The 17,753-nt window shown below is 32.7% G+C and overlaps 1 protein-coding gene and 1 long non-coding RNA gene across 2 annotated transcripts; one reads left to right on the top strand and one right to left on the bottom strand.

Annotated features, from left to right (window-relative positions):
• Window positions 1-186: 186 nt before the first annotated feature.
• On the bottom strand, window positions 187-6,676 carry LOC130647100 (uncharacterized). The gene is made up of 9 exons (XM_057452830.1): window positions 6,521-6,676; window positions 5,414-5,623; window positions 4,475-4,630; window positions 3,649-3,692; window positions 2,462-2,651; window positions 1,538-1,629; window positions 1,072-1,314; window positions 779-860; window positions 187-656 (listed from the first exon to the last, which is right to left on the bottom strand). The coding sequence occupies exons 2-9, from the start codon at window positions 5,613-5,615 to the stop codon at window positions 496-498; spliced, it is 1,170 nt and encodes a 389-aa protein (XP_057308813.1). The 5' UTR covers window positions 5,616-5,623; window positions 6,521-6,676; the 3' UTR covers window positions 187-495.
• LOC130647102 (uncharacterized) lies at window positions 5,883-17,708 on the top strand. Its single transcript, XR_008982804.1, has 3 exons — window positions 5,883-5,972; window positions 7,795-10,121; window positions 12,974-17,708. It is a non-coding gene; the product is annotated as an uncharacterized LOC130647102 (long non-coding RNA).
• The last annotated feature ends 45 nt before the right edge of the window (window positions 17,709-17,753 follow it).

Genomic DNA, 17,753 nt, shown 5'->3' on the forward strand with positions numbered 1-17,753 from the left:
TCAGAAAACTAATTTTTTGGGCCATCCAGATATAGAAAAACTAACAAGTCCTGGGGACGAGGGTGCGCTTCAAGCACTAAACAACGTTAAGTGTTATCAATTTCTCCTGGACATTCACACAAGGCAAGCGCATGTTGAAGTTAGTTTTTTTTGTTTACGAATAGTGGAACTATACATAAAAAAAACTGAAAAAATAGGTGAAAAATATATAAACACTATATACAATATCTATGGTCAAACTATATTATATACATTGTATCCGATATATTTACATTATCTCAAATATGAATCTTTTATCTTGTCTTTATGATCATGTTGACGACATGAAGAACGAACTGTCGCTATCATTTTACGACATCGTGGGTTTGTTTCTATTACAACCACATCCGAGTATTCTGAGCCATGTTGACATTTGGCGCAATGCATTCCCGCCATTGGGGAATTAAAGTTTTGGGAAAGTCTGTTGAAAGAAGGTAGTCTCCTCCGTTGCGGTTTTTAAAGCAGCTCTTGCCTCAAAGCTTGCGCCAAAACTCCTATCATGTCTGGAGGTGTTTGCTGTTGGACTGAGCCTAGAAATGGGTCGTTCCATACATTTGGTAAAAATGATGAAAGAAGATTCATGTTGTGAAATTGTCCGCCCATTGGTTGATACATTTCTATGAGAAAAAACACAAATTATGATTGGCTGTTACGGAGAAGTGCTGCTAGTGATTGGAGGAGACAGAATGAGTTTCATTTGAAAGGAACAACAAACGGAAGCCAACTTTGACGTGCTTACCTTGGTGATTTTCAGGTACAAATACATTTTGTAGATCATCATCTGATACTGAGCTTCTGTAACTTTTTGAATCGTCGAATATCTAAAATATGATTCGTTTTAAAGTAACAACTTTTGTACCCAGACCTTCAAACAACTTTGCAAATTTTGTACACATACAATTTACGAAATGTTTTAATATTTAAAACCATTCTTGTACCCAGATCTCTTTGGAGTAAACCTTGAAAGTAAAGCTCTAGGAAAGACAAAAATTCAAAATATATGGATGGGGAAAGTAAAAACCCAAGTCTCACCTCTTGCATAGCCAGCTCCTCGATATCACTTGCATCAGATGTCGAGTCAGCAGTTTGTGCATGGTATAGTATTTCATTGAAGTCGTCATCAAATCCGTTTTCCGAATCGGATACATCTCTTGCTAACCGGTTAAATTCTTCATCGTCCATTTTTTCTTCGAAAAAAGAAGGCGCATTATAGTAAGCGGGTTGCGTTTGTTGATTGTGTTGCATCTGTGGAGAAGACATGCGTCCCATTTGTATCTAAACAATAAAAGACATATGTTTAAACCTGTTTCGTGGGAGTGTGCATCAGGTCTCTGCAGTTGATGATCAATTTGAGAATCTTTAAAAAAAAATAACTGCCGTTGTGCTTTTGCAGCCTCGTTACGAGGGAGTTTATCTTTATGAAAAACGGTTCTATGCAAAAGAGCCTGGTGACAAAGATTGAGCTATCGTAAAAACACGAGCGAAAAGTCGAACTTGCCTGCGGGATAATCTTCAAAATTTCTGACAGGGAATATAATCCTGGTTGTCTCTTTTCAGTTATAAATTCTTTTGTTTCTTCTTTTATTTCGTCTAAAAAATAAAGTACAAATTTAATATGATTCGATTTTAAAACGCGACTTCGTTAAAAGTAGCCTAAGAACAAGGTTTTTTGCGCTTTAACGCATCATAGGCTAGAAAGAGATATGGTTTCGTAGTTGCTTCTTTGTTAAGACCATGTAATTTTTCCCTCAAAGCTGCTATTTTACTTGTTTTTAATTATTATTTGAACGTATATGGAGGAATCCCCTACGTTCGACCTCGTGACTTGATTTTATTAAAAACAAAATTGTATGTTAATTAAATCTTCTAAATGAATTTTTTTCTCTTATGTGGCAAAGTCTTTTAAAAGATTATGCGTTTCGATCAGGCTTCTTTTCGCGACTGCGATATCGGCACAATGCGCGCAACTGATTTAATTTTCGAATTTACGCCTTTTACAATTGTTAATCTCGGCTTTCTCAAAACATAACAAGTATGTCGCTTGTTTTTATTTTTCTCCAGTGTCATATGACCCCCGGAATGTTGATGTTTGATTAGCTTTCTTCTCAAAAAAAACGCGTGTTTGTTAGCCTTTACTTGGAAGATGGAACAAAAGAATTTATTAGCACTTGTAAACAAACTGCTCAACAACATCTCGAAAAGAAAAACATTCATCAAAACTGACGTTAAGCTAACTCTCTAGCGCTGTGGTTAAAGTTTACAGCTAAATTATTCGTCATGATAAAAATGAGCCTCTGTGGACGAGTTTCCTACCCAAAACAGATGCTGCTAGCATTATAAACATTAAAGGTATCGGTGATGTTTTAAAGTAGCAACCTATATGCAAAAAAGAAATTTGATACTCAATTTGTACTAATCTTACCATGGTCAAGTTTTATTCGTTTCGTCATAGGACTGTAGTTGTTATGGTAACAGCTGCCGCCATTATTTAAATTATACCCTTCATCGCAGGGCTCTTCTTTAATACGAACATGAGTTTGCTTTGAAGGTCTGGTGTTATAACGCTTTTCTGATGTCATGCTTCCTTCATCGTCTTGGCTGTTTACTTGATTCTACAAATATACAATTAAATTAAAAGTACGTATCACGAAATACGCGTCGTGGTGTTCATTGTAGGAACCGGTTGTGACATGTTTTAATTTTGCGTTGAAAGCAATGGGCATGCGCATGCATTTCGGCGGAAAGAAATATAAATAACAAGCCACAATTAGTGAAACTTTTTTGGATGTGTGCGGATGTTCAAAAATCGGCATTTTCTGTAAATATTAGCAAGCCTGTTTTTAACTGGAAGCCGACTTTAAAGCGCATCTGGCAATTTTTGATACGCAGCTAAATGCAAAGGAGAAACCAGCTCGCGCTTGTCTTATTTCTCTCCTTACTGGCTAAGAAAAAACTTTTCTGTTTATAAACAGCCTCCCAGTCGCAAAATAAAAAGCAAAAGAAACAAACTGGAAACCAAATTGTTTTTAAATTTGGTTAGCGATGTCTCCAATTTGTCATCAAAACATTCAAATGACGAAAATAAGTTTCCAATTAAAATGACCACTTGAAACAATTTTGTACTTGACGCTAACAACTTCATTTCACGTGACATGTGATGGATGAAAACATCAAACATTAGGTTTATTGTTTACCATTTCTTTCAAAAGGATGACATATTTTTTTTGCACTTTTACCTTATTTGGGTGTACGTTATTATCTTTTTTTAGGTAAATTCCCCAAGACCTACATCTATTCCCGTGTTTTGACTTTCTCTTTTCGTTTAGTTTTCGCTTTGCTTCGTTAAACTTTCGTTTCTTTTTCGCTTTTATGTTTGTTTGTTTGTTTATTTTTTAAAGTAAATACTCCTTCGTAAGACAAAACGAATGAAAATTGGTTGTTTTGCACTCGCTTGCCCATGTTAAACTCGAAATCTTTAAATTTCGCTCGCAGGCCGTTGGATATAAAAATTCTGTGTTTTAAACAAGTGGATTGGGAATTAAGTTGTAAAAACGAGTAGAAAAAACAAATTAAGTGAGCTTATAAAGGGAATGTGAGATTATACTATACCTTATCCATACTGCTCATCTTTATACCAGGATTCCGAGAACTCACTAAATACAAAATTAGCTTCCATTGTGATACAATCTCTAATGCAATACATTATTCATTACCCAGGGAGACAAAAGTTTATTTAAAACTTTTAAGATTAATGTTTTTAATGATTTTTTCAACCGTGGGAGTTGAGGCAAAAACACAAATTTTTTGTCCCAACCTTTGACCCCAACCACACCAGCTCTGGTCATGTACAAATAAATAGAGACTAAACCAGTAGTTCTATGATTATGATATTTTACTGAGCTATCTGTCCATGTTGCTCTGGAAACCACATTGCATTTGTCACTTATATCGTGGCTCCTCGTGGGATCTTATACTAAGCAAGACTATTTGGAAGTTTGAATGATCAAAGTAATTTAATCAGAAATCCTTATGCGATAAGCAAATGGTATTAAAAGTTAAAGTTAACATTTTAAAGAAAAACAGTGGCCGATGTCTAATGCTTTTTCTCTTCTGTAAAATTACATTTTTTAATAGCCTTATTGATATCTGGAAATACCCAATTTTGAGATTTGTGATTTTTGAAGAGGGGAATTTTCGCATTCTCCAAGGTCTATTTCCAAAGTTTTTCCCATTTCACTGGCGTAACTATGGGAACTGTTTGAACCGCGTGGATAATTTGATAATGGAAGTCACAGCTGGGTGTTTACTGCAGTTTGGGTAAATTTTTTTAAAAAAGGGACACCACCCCCCATTATTTTTTAACATTTACCAACTTCGGACCTATTCTTTAGTATTATTAAAGTAGTGCCGAGATTTAAACTGTGGTTGGACTTACCATACATTTTGCTTTTTCTTTTTCTTGTGAAAACAAATACACGATGAGCGTTCTTTCCTTTACACTGTCCCTTACCCTTTACAATACTAATATCAGGTAAGGCGTTAACAGCGCATCGAAAATTTGCTTTCCATGTCTTCGGCTCAGGTTTTTCACCTGAAAATTATAAAAAAAAAGAAAATAACTTTTTCATACGAACTATACGCAAGTTAAAATGCGTTGTCTATGTACATACTGTTTACATAGTGCACGGGGGTAACGAGCGCTGAAAGATTAAATTAAATATGGCGCTTTTACTTTCGTGTGCACATGTCAGGCGTGATACTAGAGCTAAGAATTATATAGCTAGTATACGTTTTTTTAAATAAGTTACGCTCAATTTTTAATTAATGCATTAAAATTTCCTAACAAAAAGGCCGTTTGGAGCTTTAAAATTTCTTATAACGTTCTTATGGCTGGATTGGTTTTTTTCGAGCTTACTTATTTGAGTTCCAAACTTCTTAGATCTTTACTGTACCATTCCGAACCTTGCTTCCTTAATGAAGGTGTTTCTTATAAAACAAGCAGGTAGCCCTCCAAGCCCTCCAAGCCCTCGAAGCAAATCACGTTTTAAATACGTTTCTGGCTGTATTTGTATAAAACTTTCTAAACTTTCCCATGTGTTGGCACCAATATGACACCTGAGGGACATTTTAAAAGCAATCAAGTGTTCAAAAGCCATTATGGTTTAGGGGTACTTTGACTGCTGTTATAGTTTTCTAACATTTTCAGTTAGATTATTTTCATCAGACATCCAGAGACAACTGGATTTCTAGAGTTTAGAGAAAAAGAGTATCCAGTGATACAACCGATGTACTCATGTACTTTGCTTTTGCAAAGAGAGAAAAACTTTAAGGTGAAAAACTAGTTGAATATATCAAATAAATAAAATGACATTACCTTCAACATATCGACCTGTGTATATTGCCCATGCTTTGAACAGAGCAGCATCTTGGTTCTGTTCCCAACCATGTCTTGATGCATGCTTCCAAGGAATAACAAATGTGCCCCTGCTACGATCTAGCCATTCCACCCCAGGAAACTCACGGTTGTCTATCTTTTGCTCAAGCCACGCTCGTAATCCAAGTCTTTCTGATGGCATCCTGATGTCTAAAGGAGAAGTTTTTCTTGCAAAACAAATTTATTGTCTTAAAAAAGAATACAAATTTAAGTTATTTTGTTGGGAACATAGGGAAAGCTACTCCCTCGGGTTGTTTACAAAAGTAAAATTATTATAAATCCTGGAATGAACCCTTTCCTGTTGTTTGTTTACTTTGAAATGTTATTGTTTACAAATACGTCAAAAACTCTTATTATTTTTATGCTCTTGTTTTTTTGTTTTGCCTGCATCCCCCCCTGCTTGCTGCAAAGACACGCGCTTTCTATGCAACTGGTAAATCCAGGAATTAAAGATGGCTACTGTAAACCTGCGGTTGAGTTTGCAGCATTGCTATCAAAGGTAAGAAAACTCTTTATATGTACTAAATTTAGATGTTTTTAAATCGATTTTTTAAATATAGATGACGAATTTAAACTGCAATATAAAAAAGAAATATAACAGGTGTGCAAAAATCCAAAGATTTATAATAAAACAATTTTTAAACGGATTTTTGTTAAAAATATCAACTTTATGGAAGGGATATAAACATTGAATTCGACGTCATAAAAGCATAATTATTCAAACAAAATCAATAGCACTTTTCAGACATAGTTACTTGATGTCTGTGGAAGATATTTTAGCTAGCATCATAGCTATATTATTGTCGCATGTGCAAGGAAGTAAAAGAGAATTTACAGCGAGTATATATTATGTATATATATGTATATAAAAAAAATTAGTTAAAACTTTAATGTTTCAAGTTTATAAGAATATGCAACGACGACTATAAAATATTACGTCTGTTTTACACTAAACATTTTCCAACTTTTTAAAAGAAACAACCATATTTAATGTTTACAAATAAATAGCTAAATGTTTAATAAACTAAATGAATATTAAATACTTACTAAATTTTTCTGTTATTCTGTTGCACTTAAAATTAATATGTCGCGATGTTTAGACCTCTACACAAATGCTATCATGAATATCTATCTGCAGGCTTTTTATACTCGTTCAAACTAACATAATTACACGGGATATCCCCTAAAAATTCTTAGAATGTTTACAAAACGCATCTCGTGTGTTTAATTTAAAACCCTGGGTTGATTCTTAGAAATTTGATGAATATTGAAATCCTATTGGCTTATTTAGACAATGCACGTCGTTAATAATAATCAATGATTCATGGCGATTTTTTTAAAATACCATTTTTAAAGTGCTTCACATGCGCTGTATGTAGACATCTATGTTTGTATTATAAAATTTAAAAGAAGTAGAAAATTGAGAAGCTTTGAACAAAATCTTAAAGGCATTATGTTTTCTATAAAAAGTATTTATCCAGGTGATAAAAGGTGTGTAAGAGAGGGGAAGATAACAGCAACAGTGGGTCTTTTCTCGTTTGACTCATCGAGTAAAATGGACTCATCGGTCGAAAGTTTTTTCTGAAAATGAACAATAGCTAGTTCATACAACCTAAGCCTTATCAGATGGTGAAGTTTTTGTAGATTGTGTAATAGTGGGGGTTTGGCTTTGATGCGTCTAAAGACAAAGCACTGATTTTTTTTACTGTTAGAGTAAAGAGGGACAACTGTGCAAAACTATTTACGAAATCCTTACTTATCAACGTTTTGTGTTTATTCGAGTAGTTTTTAAGGATGCAAAGTCCAAAAAATGAGGGAAAAGGGGCGAGGCGGAAGTGAACGTCAATTAATTAAGGAACTTTTCTTCAGTCCGTATTATAATGACTTGTATAAAAAAGGGTAAAAACGTTTCTTTATGAGAAACTAGGGCCAACGAGAATAAGACTAAAAACATGGGTCATTCCCAAATCTTTGATGCTATTTTCGGAAATGCCGAAAACCGTTTTACCAGAGACGGGGGGAGGGGTTGGGAAACGGGTTTATTACAGACAGACGTTAAAGTTAAACCAGTGTCGGGCCCGTGTAAAAAGATTTTGAGTAGGTTGCAAAAACTAGGGCCGGTGAAAATTTGGGCGACAAATCTTGGGCTGATATTTTAATGAAAAAGTTGAAGTAAGAAATTAACAAGCCTTCAAACAAAACGGCAAAAAATGACCCTGCAAATATTTTCCCCCTATTGGTTGGGTTTTTTTTTTAAAAAAAAAGAAAAAATCAAAAAAATTAGGCCTTGGTTTTGTTCTTAATTTCTTCTTCTTTTTCAGTTACGCCAGGGTCATTTTTGCTATGAATAAAAAGTGTGAACATAGGGTGGATTCGAGTGCACCCATACTCATCAACCATAATCTCATATTAAATGGATCAAAGTGAATCGAGGAAATACTTATCTTAAAAAATACCCAAATGTAGTTATGTAATTTCACTTTTTAAAGAAAAAAATTTGATATGAAATAAACATTTCTTTTTATCACTTTGTTGCCGTTATAACCGTTATAGTAGTAAGAGGGGAAGTGTGAATCGGGGGATAGAGGCGATCTGGAAATAATCGCAAGAATAGTATCAATGTATGGACTATCGTTGATAAAAACTGAAGATAAACAAGATTAGAAAAAGTTATCCCACATTGTAAAAACATTACCAACACTTTTTTTTTCTTAATACCAAGCTGTTTTTTATTTGAATCAATTTCATTAGAGGTCCGTACAAAGCAACGCTTTTTGAGGGTTTGCAAGATTCTTCTCCTTGTAGCTGTTGTTCCTTCTGGAGACTGATATTAGGAAGCCTAAAAATGCTATTTTAAGATGTTCTTGGAACAAAAAAAAAATTAGAAATTGTTTTTGGTTTATTTATTTCTTATTTTTATTAAGCCATGCAACTTCTGGAATATTTTTTATTCGTTTGAAATTTTGTGGTCCATAAAAATCTTACTTTTTTTTATATACATTTTTTTCTTACATAAAAATGTGCATGATTTTAGGATGTGTTAGGGCTGCTCTGAAACGAGTAACCTTTCAATAAATTTCTACAAAATAAGCAACAAAAATATATAAAATATTTGGGAGATATTATTTTCTTTATCTTAGAACATGTTTTGATCTATTTTAAGTAGTAATTGTTTAACTAAAAATGAATGAAAATAAAAACTATTTACATAAAAAAAGGGAAAAACTTCATTTACTCAGAGTACATCTAACAAGATTATGACAGAATGTGTTTCATAGAAAGGCTTTGAATCTGACACGACCCACATGAAATGCTGTTATCCTACATGAAATGGTGTCATCCAATTTCGCTCATGAGCAAAACACCATCCCAATGACAAATATTTGCTCGCTTTTCGTCTAATTATTTGACTAATGGGTACAAAAATAGATAATGAAACTAACAGCTACCCTTAGGTCTGTGTAAATACAGGATTAAATACAGCGAACTGAGTAAATACAGTGAATTAGCTCTGCGTGATATATTTAGCGGAAATATAACGGGTCGTCTCCAATTCCAGATTAACAAATTTTACTTTTATAAATAAAATGTTGGCCACCTGAAAAAACCCCAAAATTCTAACGAATAACATCTCAGCAAAAAACTTCCGTGGAGATACATAATTATTTTTAATTTTTAACTGTTTTTTTAAATAAAAATTACATTGACTTTGACCTTGACAGCATGCAAATTACAAATAGCGAAATTAGACAGATGGGATTCAACTTTTATTCGTTTCCTAGATGGCAAATAAACAAAGCTTGAGTTTGCTTGATTTAAATGTGAGAATCAGTTCATTTGGCGCCCCAACAAAGTCTTATCCAAGTAGTCTCATAAACCAACGAAAGTTCGAAGGGGTATAGGCACTAGAACTAAAATAAGCGAACAGCCGTTTCTTTTCTAAAAAATGTTTCCCTTGTCTCAAATTTAAATGCCTTAACGTTTTTTCGGATGGATTTTTGGTAATATTTTGGGTTACGGCTGGGTTACGTTTAACAGCTAATGTACAAAATTTTACAGAAATTATGAAAAGACAAGTGTTGTAAATTTTAAAGAAACACTTGATTAAGTTCTTCTTCAAATGTTATGTTCAAACACAGAGATTGGAAGAAACAATCACGTGACCACAATATCTGTTCTGTTTTGGTGATTTTTTTTTTCTTTGTTACTCATCGTCTAACTTGAAACCCGCTGAGCCCTACGAACTTCAAAAACAGTTTTTCATTCAATTTTTAATTACCTTAAGGCTATTTTGTTCAAAGTGCTAAATTAGTTCTTTGTCTATTAAAAGTTTAGTTTCTGCCATAAAATTATACTGGTCAATTATGTTGTTTGACTCAAGTCCTTTGTAATTATTTAATGTCATCTAATTAGAGTGTTGAAGAATAATAATTCATTGTATGGAGATATTGCCCACTAAGCATTTATATTTCAACGCGCCAACGCTATTAATTATATATATTTTTAAATTTTTTATTTATAAGAATTACAATATTTGATTTGGAAGTTCTATATAATCAAATTTCAATGTGAAATACATCATAGCCTTTTCTATAAATGTCAGAATAAAGTTTGTAAAGAAATCTTAAGGACAAAAAAGAATTTTTTCGTAAGTAAAAACCTACACGCTTTTTTATATAAGATTACTGTTTTTTCGCTTTCACATAAATATTCTTCACTTTCTGGAAAAAATCAGCCTGATATATTTTAATAGCAGTAAAAATTAGTTTTAAAAGCAGTAAAAAGAATGCGTTCTGCTAAAAATCACCTATATTGTCAGCCTAGCTTAACTGATAGACAGACAACTAGATTTTGTGGGGAAAATACTTCAAATGAAATCTAAGAAAATACATTTTACGTCAAAAATAGAATAGTTACAAATTTAGACGCGTTTTTTTTGCTTACAATCCAGTTAGGATTAAAGAAAAATTTCAAGATGGAATTTTCTAAGGATATTTTTTTTTTTCGCGGGAAATAATTAATGTTTTTTCTTGAACTTGCACCATTATCATATGATCTCATCCCATCTCTACTCTATAACTTTCAGGAAAAGTTGACCAACCTTCCTTTGTTTGTCTCATCGGATAAAAATGCTCACTGGTCCAATTCGCTAAAATAGGTATTCATTATTTGAAAAAAAAGCAGAAAAACAGGTCTCAGTAACCCAATACAAAACTTACTCTCGTTCTTAGGAATTTTTGCCTTCTTGTTATGAGAGAATGTGGCGAAAAATATATTTTACCGTCTTCTCTGTTGTCAGAAAGGCTAAAATCTCTAGGAACGGGGGTGACATCAACCTATTAGATAAAAAATCTGGTTAGCATACAAATATATTTTTCTTTTTGAGCATTATATATGATAAATTTTCAGCTCAACTTTGATATATATATTTTTGTCTTGTTTTGTGCTAATGATATGATTTTTTTTTCTGTTTTTAATTTCTTCTTAATTTGATTCTTATATATAATATTATATATAATATTCTACTATAAACGTTATGCAATATACACATTTCCAAGAACTTTTAAATTTCCTCTGAGAAGGGAGGGTGATGTGGCTAGCTATATTGGCTTGTATCTGAAAAATTACTTTTATTTTATTCAGTCCTAAAAACAGGCATTAGCTTTAAAAAGAAAATTGCTTGCGTATCTAAAATATTTTTCACATTAAAACAGAATAGAGGCGTAAAAAGCATTAGACTCAGATTTTCAAAATAAAAGTAATTTAGGTTGAATCCAATTTTGCACCATGTATAGAAAGTATAAGAATTTTTCGCGCTTCATCTTGATTTTTTAAAATTCATGGCGCGCCGTCCAATGCATTTTATCTCCTAATAAAGCGATTTAATACGACTGTTCTGAAAGCTGTCCAAATTATTCACCACGAAGTTGTGACCCGTAAAAAATACTGTTCCAAATTCCTATAACAAAATAAAATGGAACGAAACCAAAAAAATATTTTCGGCTGAAAAGAGAGGTATACCGAAATCGGAAGTATTTATGTCAACGCGATTGATTTTACCGGAAATTTAGTCTCATACGAAAACATAAGAATAGAAAATTTTTATTAGATTATAATCTATGTGCTTTCAGCTTGTATTCGTACAGTAATGAATTCTCTTCACAGTAGGTCTCCTTATATGGCATTGTGTTTTGCAGTTGATATAATCAGTTTTAATAAATTGTAGATGGTAGATAAAATGGGAAAGTTTTAAGGGTTTTTTCTTTCGTTGCAGACAAGTCAGAGCCTTGCAGACTTTTCTTGCAGTCAAAAAAAGGATTATAATTTAGTTTTTTTTTTATAGTCAAATGCTTAAAATTTGATACGTGGTGTGCATTAAGATTTGTATTTGACACAAGAAAAAAGGTCACATTTAACCATGAAAAGAATTGTCCAAAAAAGTCCCATATTGTATACATGTAAAGTATGCTATATTTGTAATCCAAGTGTAACAGGAGCTTTAGCGAGTTGACATATTAAAGTGGTGCTTGAAGAGAAACTTTCCCGTTTTAAAAATATCGCATGTCACAATTTTTCAATTTCTTGGAGATTTCTAAGGCGTAGACCTATGGGACGATTCCAAGAAGCTCAAGTTAAGAGTTACTGAGAAATGGCTTACGCCTCTCTTCACACATTAAAGCAAAATCAAAACGGTTTTGTTAAGGCTGAGAATCTCAGTAAGATTCTTTTAGATGTTGAAAATTCATCATCACGGTTAACGCCTATATTTTTGATGCATAAACCTTTTTATTGCATATCTAGTAAGTTGGACGCTACAGATATTGCTTTGAAAATCTTGTATACATGACCTCGTCTCGCTGACACAGCCGAAACTCGATTATTAATTTCTGTTACTTATATTTTTAAGGAAGGGGAGAAAAAATGTTAAATCGTAAACCTGAATGTGTCGTTTAGGATACGCCTTGAAATCTGTGAAGCGCTTGAAATGTTTTTGTAAGACTGAATAAATAAATCTTTATGAAAATCTGTTTGGCCTAGAAGTACTTGAATGCTTCAATTGTAATTACGTCTTTTGTTTCTGCATCTGGTAGAGGTAGCAGTTCGGAGTAACTATATTTAATTTAAATCCCAGGTGTTCTTACACGCAAGTTTCTTATAAGAAGCGTATGTTTCAGATTATACTTGCTCGCTCAGTTCAGCAAAAAATGTGTATGTATATAAAAGACGTTCTGTTCTTTTTCACAAGATGTTGCAGTGTCTCTTTAAAACCAAAATGAAATAAGCGGAAGAAACCTGACCCTGTTTTTTTGTTAATTTAAGGGCAAAAACTTTGATTTTCTAATACATACTCTTATACAATATGACATCATGTTTTGTATGGAACTTCCTTTAAACTGAAATATGACCCCAATATCTTTCTTCTGTCTTAACTTTCTATGAATGCACCTTGCTTTTATATTTTATAATAACTTTAAGAATTCTATTTTATGATTTTAATAGAGAATAATTGGAAGGGACTTATCTTGGAATTTAAACTTTCCCTGGCTATGTTGGTGTAAAAATAGAAAGGGATGTACAAGAAGCGTGACAAGCACCGGCATCTGCAAACGTCCGATATTCAAGAGCTAACCTTCAACAACTATGCTTGACTATTGGCTATATACTCTTTTCCAATGTTGATATTGAAATTCAACCGTGAAATACTGACTTCTATCTAAGTGAACGATATATTTACGGAAGAACTTTTTGCAAATAAGTGGTCCCAAAATACTGGGTCACTTTGTGCAACATATTTTTCCGAAATTCACGAATTTAATTTTTCAGGATGCTACAATCAGAATTTTGTCTAATATAGTTTTAATAAATAAAAAAGTCTACGTGAAATCGAGAGATGAGGAAATGAAATTTTTACAAAACACAAGCAATGAAGAATTTTGCGAATCAAGGTAACGTATAAATTTGGATATAATTATAAATAAATAAATCAAAAACAAAAGTTGCTCAAAGATCTCTTCCGCAAAATTAACTTGTCCCCTAAAAATAATTATAAGTAACCATCCCAAAAATTAAAGAAGTTGTTATTGTTTTTTTTTACTATGAAAAACTCTTTAAAAAGGTTTTTATACGAAATGCTGTGGCTCGGTCATTCAGTTTTATTGCGAAATTGAAATACACGTCTTTTTTTTTTATAAGAAACAAACTTTTTGAGGTCATCCTGAATTTCTTAATTTTAAAGAAGCCTTTTAAAATTTTTGTAGTCAGACCTCTGTGTTGTTCCCTCAAAACTCTTTTTAGCTAGATTTCTTTCAATCTATCAATTTACTTTTTAATTTTCTCAACATTTGTGAGTTAGCAGTTCGAGTTAGGAAACATTGTGTTTCTTATAAAAACGGACGTGTATTAAATATTCCCTTCACTTCCTTGTTGCGTTATACATTGCTTCGTTTATTGGTTATCTTTCCTTACTTGTTCAACCAATTTTTATATTTCGCATTTTTTAGCAGTTTGAAATAAAAATACTCTTTGGCGAAAAAATCTTAGCCATAACTAGAAAAGTTTTTCTTGTGAAGGGCTTGAAGAGATATATTCATATAAAAAATTCAAAATATTAATTAATTATTGTCAGGCTCTTATTTCCTGGTGTTCATTTCATGGCCTACACTATATTTTCGGCTTCCTTGAAAGCAAAACATCTTTGTTTTAGGGTTCGCGTTTTTTTCTCGTAATGTGTTTATGGAAAAACCGTTAGCGTTAATGACACTTAAGTATGTAATTATAATTTGTTTGTTTGTTGATTTTAGCACTTCATCTTTGTTTTCTTTTGCTTTTAATTATTGTGTGTACTCGGCCCATTTCCGTGTTGGCACGAGCCCGGCACGAGCCACGAGACGTTTTTTGTCTAGTGTACTTGTCAAATATTTGTACACATCTTTCGCGGATTTAAATGCTGTGATGTACCGCCACTGTTTCTTCACCTTTTATTTAATAGAGAAAAGAAAATTTTAAGTCCTCGCCCAATGCGTGACAAAATCTGAAATTTCTACAAACATTTTTTATCTGTTAAAATGGTTTATTCAATTAAACCACTTTAGAATTTCCTTTCGAAATCGAGGCACAAATCAAGGCGTTGGCCTATTGTGGAACGTTGTAAATTTCATCTAAAGATATAAAAATCATAACTCTAAGATTAAAAGTCTATTTGAGGAAAAAATCTGTTAAAGGCATTTTTTAATTTAGACAATTTTTCGCAATTCTGCATTTGATTGTGAATGCATTTTTCTACTCTTGTTTTCACAGCTTATCTGTCTATTATGTATTCGTTCTGCACCGACAATGTTCGAGGGGATTTTCCCCCAAATGCTACGTAGCATGTTTCATTCTTTTAACAGATAATAATTTTGTGCAAGAATATATATATGTAGATCTAACATACCCACGCTGTCGACAATTTTATTTTCGCTTTGGCGTTTCAGACATTTTGTGTGTAAGGTACATTGACCTGTCAGAATTATGTCATTTTTGCCAAAAATGTATATAGTTTGGACTTTAAACTTTTTAAATCCGTTTAAAATCTGTCAATCCAAGTTGTGATATTATTCCAGACAAAGAGACGCTGATAGCATTAGGATTATCTCAAGGCAGAATAGATTAAATGGACACAAACAAAGAAGATATTTTAACAAGAATAAATAGGCGAGAAAAAGGGTTTTATGCCGTATTCAGTTCTTAAAAATGTTATGTTTCTTTTATAACAAGACCACATAGTAGCTTTTTTTTAGCTAATCGAAGTCTCAATGCAATATGTAATAAAAGAAATCGTAGACCAAAGAGGCATTAATCTGAGTCCTTAACAGAAAGCAAAAATTTTTAGATGTAAACAAGGTGTCACTCACAAATTTGAAACTAGAATGGCTAAATTTACTACTGCCTCGCTTTCCATTTATAAAATCCTTCACAATTGAGATTTAATAAAGGAGAGAAAATAGACTCTCTTATCAGCTGATCTGCTACCAGCATTTTATTTTCAAGTAAAAAATATGTTTACAAAATCGTGTGGGTTTTTTTTTAATATCGCCACATTTAATGAGAAATAATCATATAATTTCAGACGTCATTGTATTTAATAAAATTAAAGAGGTTTTTTTTAACAAATATAAATTCTTTGTGTCGCGAAATTTCTTATCTATAATGTCTAGCTTTTTTCTCAGTTGCGAAATAACATCAACGAATATTTTGGGTAGAAGTGATACATCACCGACAATTCGTTTTGAAATTGAACGAATGTAATTATTCGATTTGGCAATTCTTAAGTTGATTTGTCAGATAAGTAATTTAGTGAAGTTTTAACTAGAGAAAAAAGAGAGTGAAGCCCGCAAAGTCATAGGGCTCGACAACGGTATGTTGAAACATGACAGAGGACTAACTCGCCTTCCCCTCCCCCATTCCGCCACCTGCTACAAAATTACTATTTTTTGTAATTCCATATTTTTAGTGAAAAAAAGTAATATATTTCGTAAAAGAAATTATATCATATGTACTATTTTTTGTCTTTGCTACATCTATGTAACGTTTCAAGTTTTTCAAATTCGTAATTTTAGTTTTTGTCCAATTGTAGTAGGCAAAGTTACCCCAACTTTGTCCCCGGGACTTGTTAGACTTTTTATATTTCTGGGGATGGGGTTGAAGTTACACCGACAACTCGTGTGAGACTCTAGTTTTATAGTTTCAAATTTATATAGCGTGGTCGCAACAAGGACGTTACCTTCTTCGACCTTTTTTTGTCAATTGTTAAATATAAAATATTAATTTTCTCATCTACTGCAGCTAATTTAGCATTGACTTAACATTAGGAACAATTATCTACAATTTTTATTATGTTAAATCCTCCATTTTATCTAACAACTTTTATTTTGTCCAACAATTCAGGCGCGTTTTGACAAATATTCGTGCAAATTGTAACGTGTCATCCTTTGAAGTTTTGCCAGACATGACGTCATCAGTGTCACCCATTATTCTTCAAAAACCCTATGGGTGCCCTTTTAGAAGTCAAATATTGCCTTAACTCCTGATGAGAAAACGTTTTGAGTTCAAAGTAAAGCATTACGTATAATGTGAGTCGGACTTTTTTTATTTAACACAACTTAAGCAGACTATAAATGCACATTCACGGCGAGGTTTCATAGGAAAAATATTTTAGAAAAATTATAAAAATGGTTTTTTTAAACAACCCAGTGGGGAGTGTCTACGCTTCGGGTTGCAGAGTTTCGGGTTACCTGTCCACGTCAAAACAAATTGATTTTCCCTTTTTTCATAATGTGACAGTAATAGGATTGAATAATACAAGCTACCTCAATACACATTTTGATCGCCATCTTGAATAAGAGCTCCCGGAAACGCGGCAAACATAAAAAAAATTGTTATTCAAATTTTAGTAGGGGACTCGTAGGAAAGTCTTTCGTATTTCTCAACAGAGACAGAAGAATTTTCGGGTTTTAACGTTGGATTTGTTGCTCTGCCTGAAGTTAATTCGCTAGAATTATAAACGAGATGTAACGGCTGTTAAAAACCTGTAGCCCAACCCATTCCTACAATCAGCACACCCCTAAGTAGCCCTATGACGTCAATAATCGGGTTAAATCAAAAAAAAGTTTAAGCAAATGGCGGAGTAGTAATTAAGGTGGAGAAAAACAAAAATGTTTGTTTACTCAATACAATGTTATGAGCGTTTCAAGGTTAACTTATTTGGGAATGGGATGTACATTTTTTTTCTAAACGAAAGTGTGGACAAGGTGTCATCGTTTGAAATGTATTTTATTTATTTTTATTCACTTGTTCTGTTTCACATTTCCCCCCAAAAAAGTGACAAAATAATTTTGGGACTTTTATTATCGATGTGATACAGTTTCACAATTCTAAGAATTTTTTTTCATCTTCTATCGGTGTCAGTTTGGTTTCATTCTTGAAATTCAGGTTACTAGTGAAAATTTAACTTAAAATTTTTGTCGAAACATAAGGGGTTTTTTAACTAGCGATAAAACAGAACAGTCAAATTAAAATTCGGTTTGAAAATATTTTTTTAAAGACAACTTTGTACACGGTGCCTGACAAGAAATATCCTTGCCCGTACGCCCTGTTAATTTTTGCCACGTGGTAAAAGCGTGGTGGTTATTCAAATACAATGTGGCTGCAATATTTAGGTTACGTTTAAATGGCAACACCCTTCCCAAAAAAAAATTTTTAAAAAAAAATATAAAAACATGAACAAATTTTCTTCTTATAT

Source organism: Hydractinia symbiolongicarpus, chromosome 6, assembly GCF_029227915.1.
Source record: "Hydractinia symbiolongicarpus strain clone_291-10 chromosome 6, HSymV2.1, whole genome shotgun sequence".
NCBI classification, from domain to species: domain Eukaryota; kingdom Metazoa; phylum Cnidaria; class Hydrozoa; order Anthoathecata; family Hydractiniidae; genus Hydractinia; species Hydractinia symbiolongicarpus.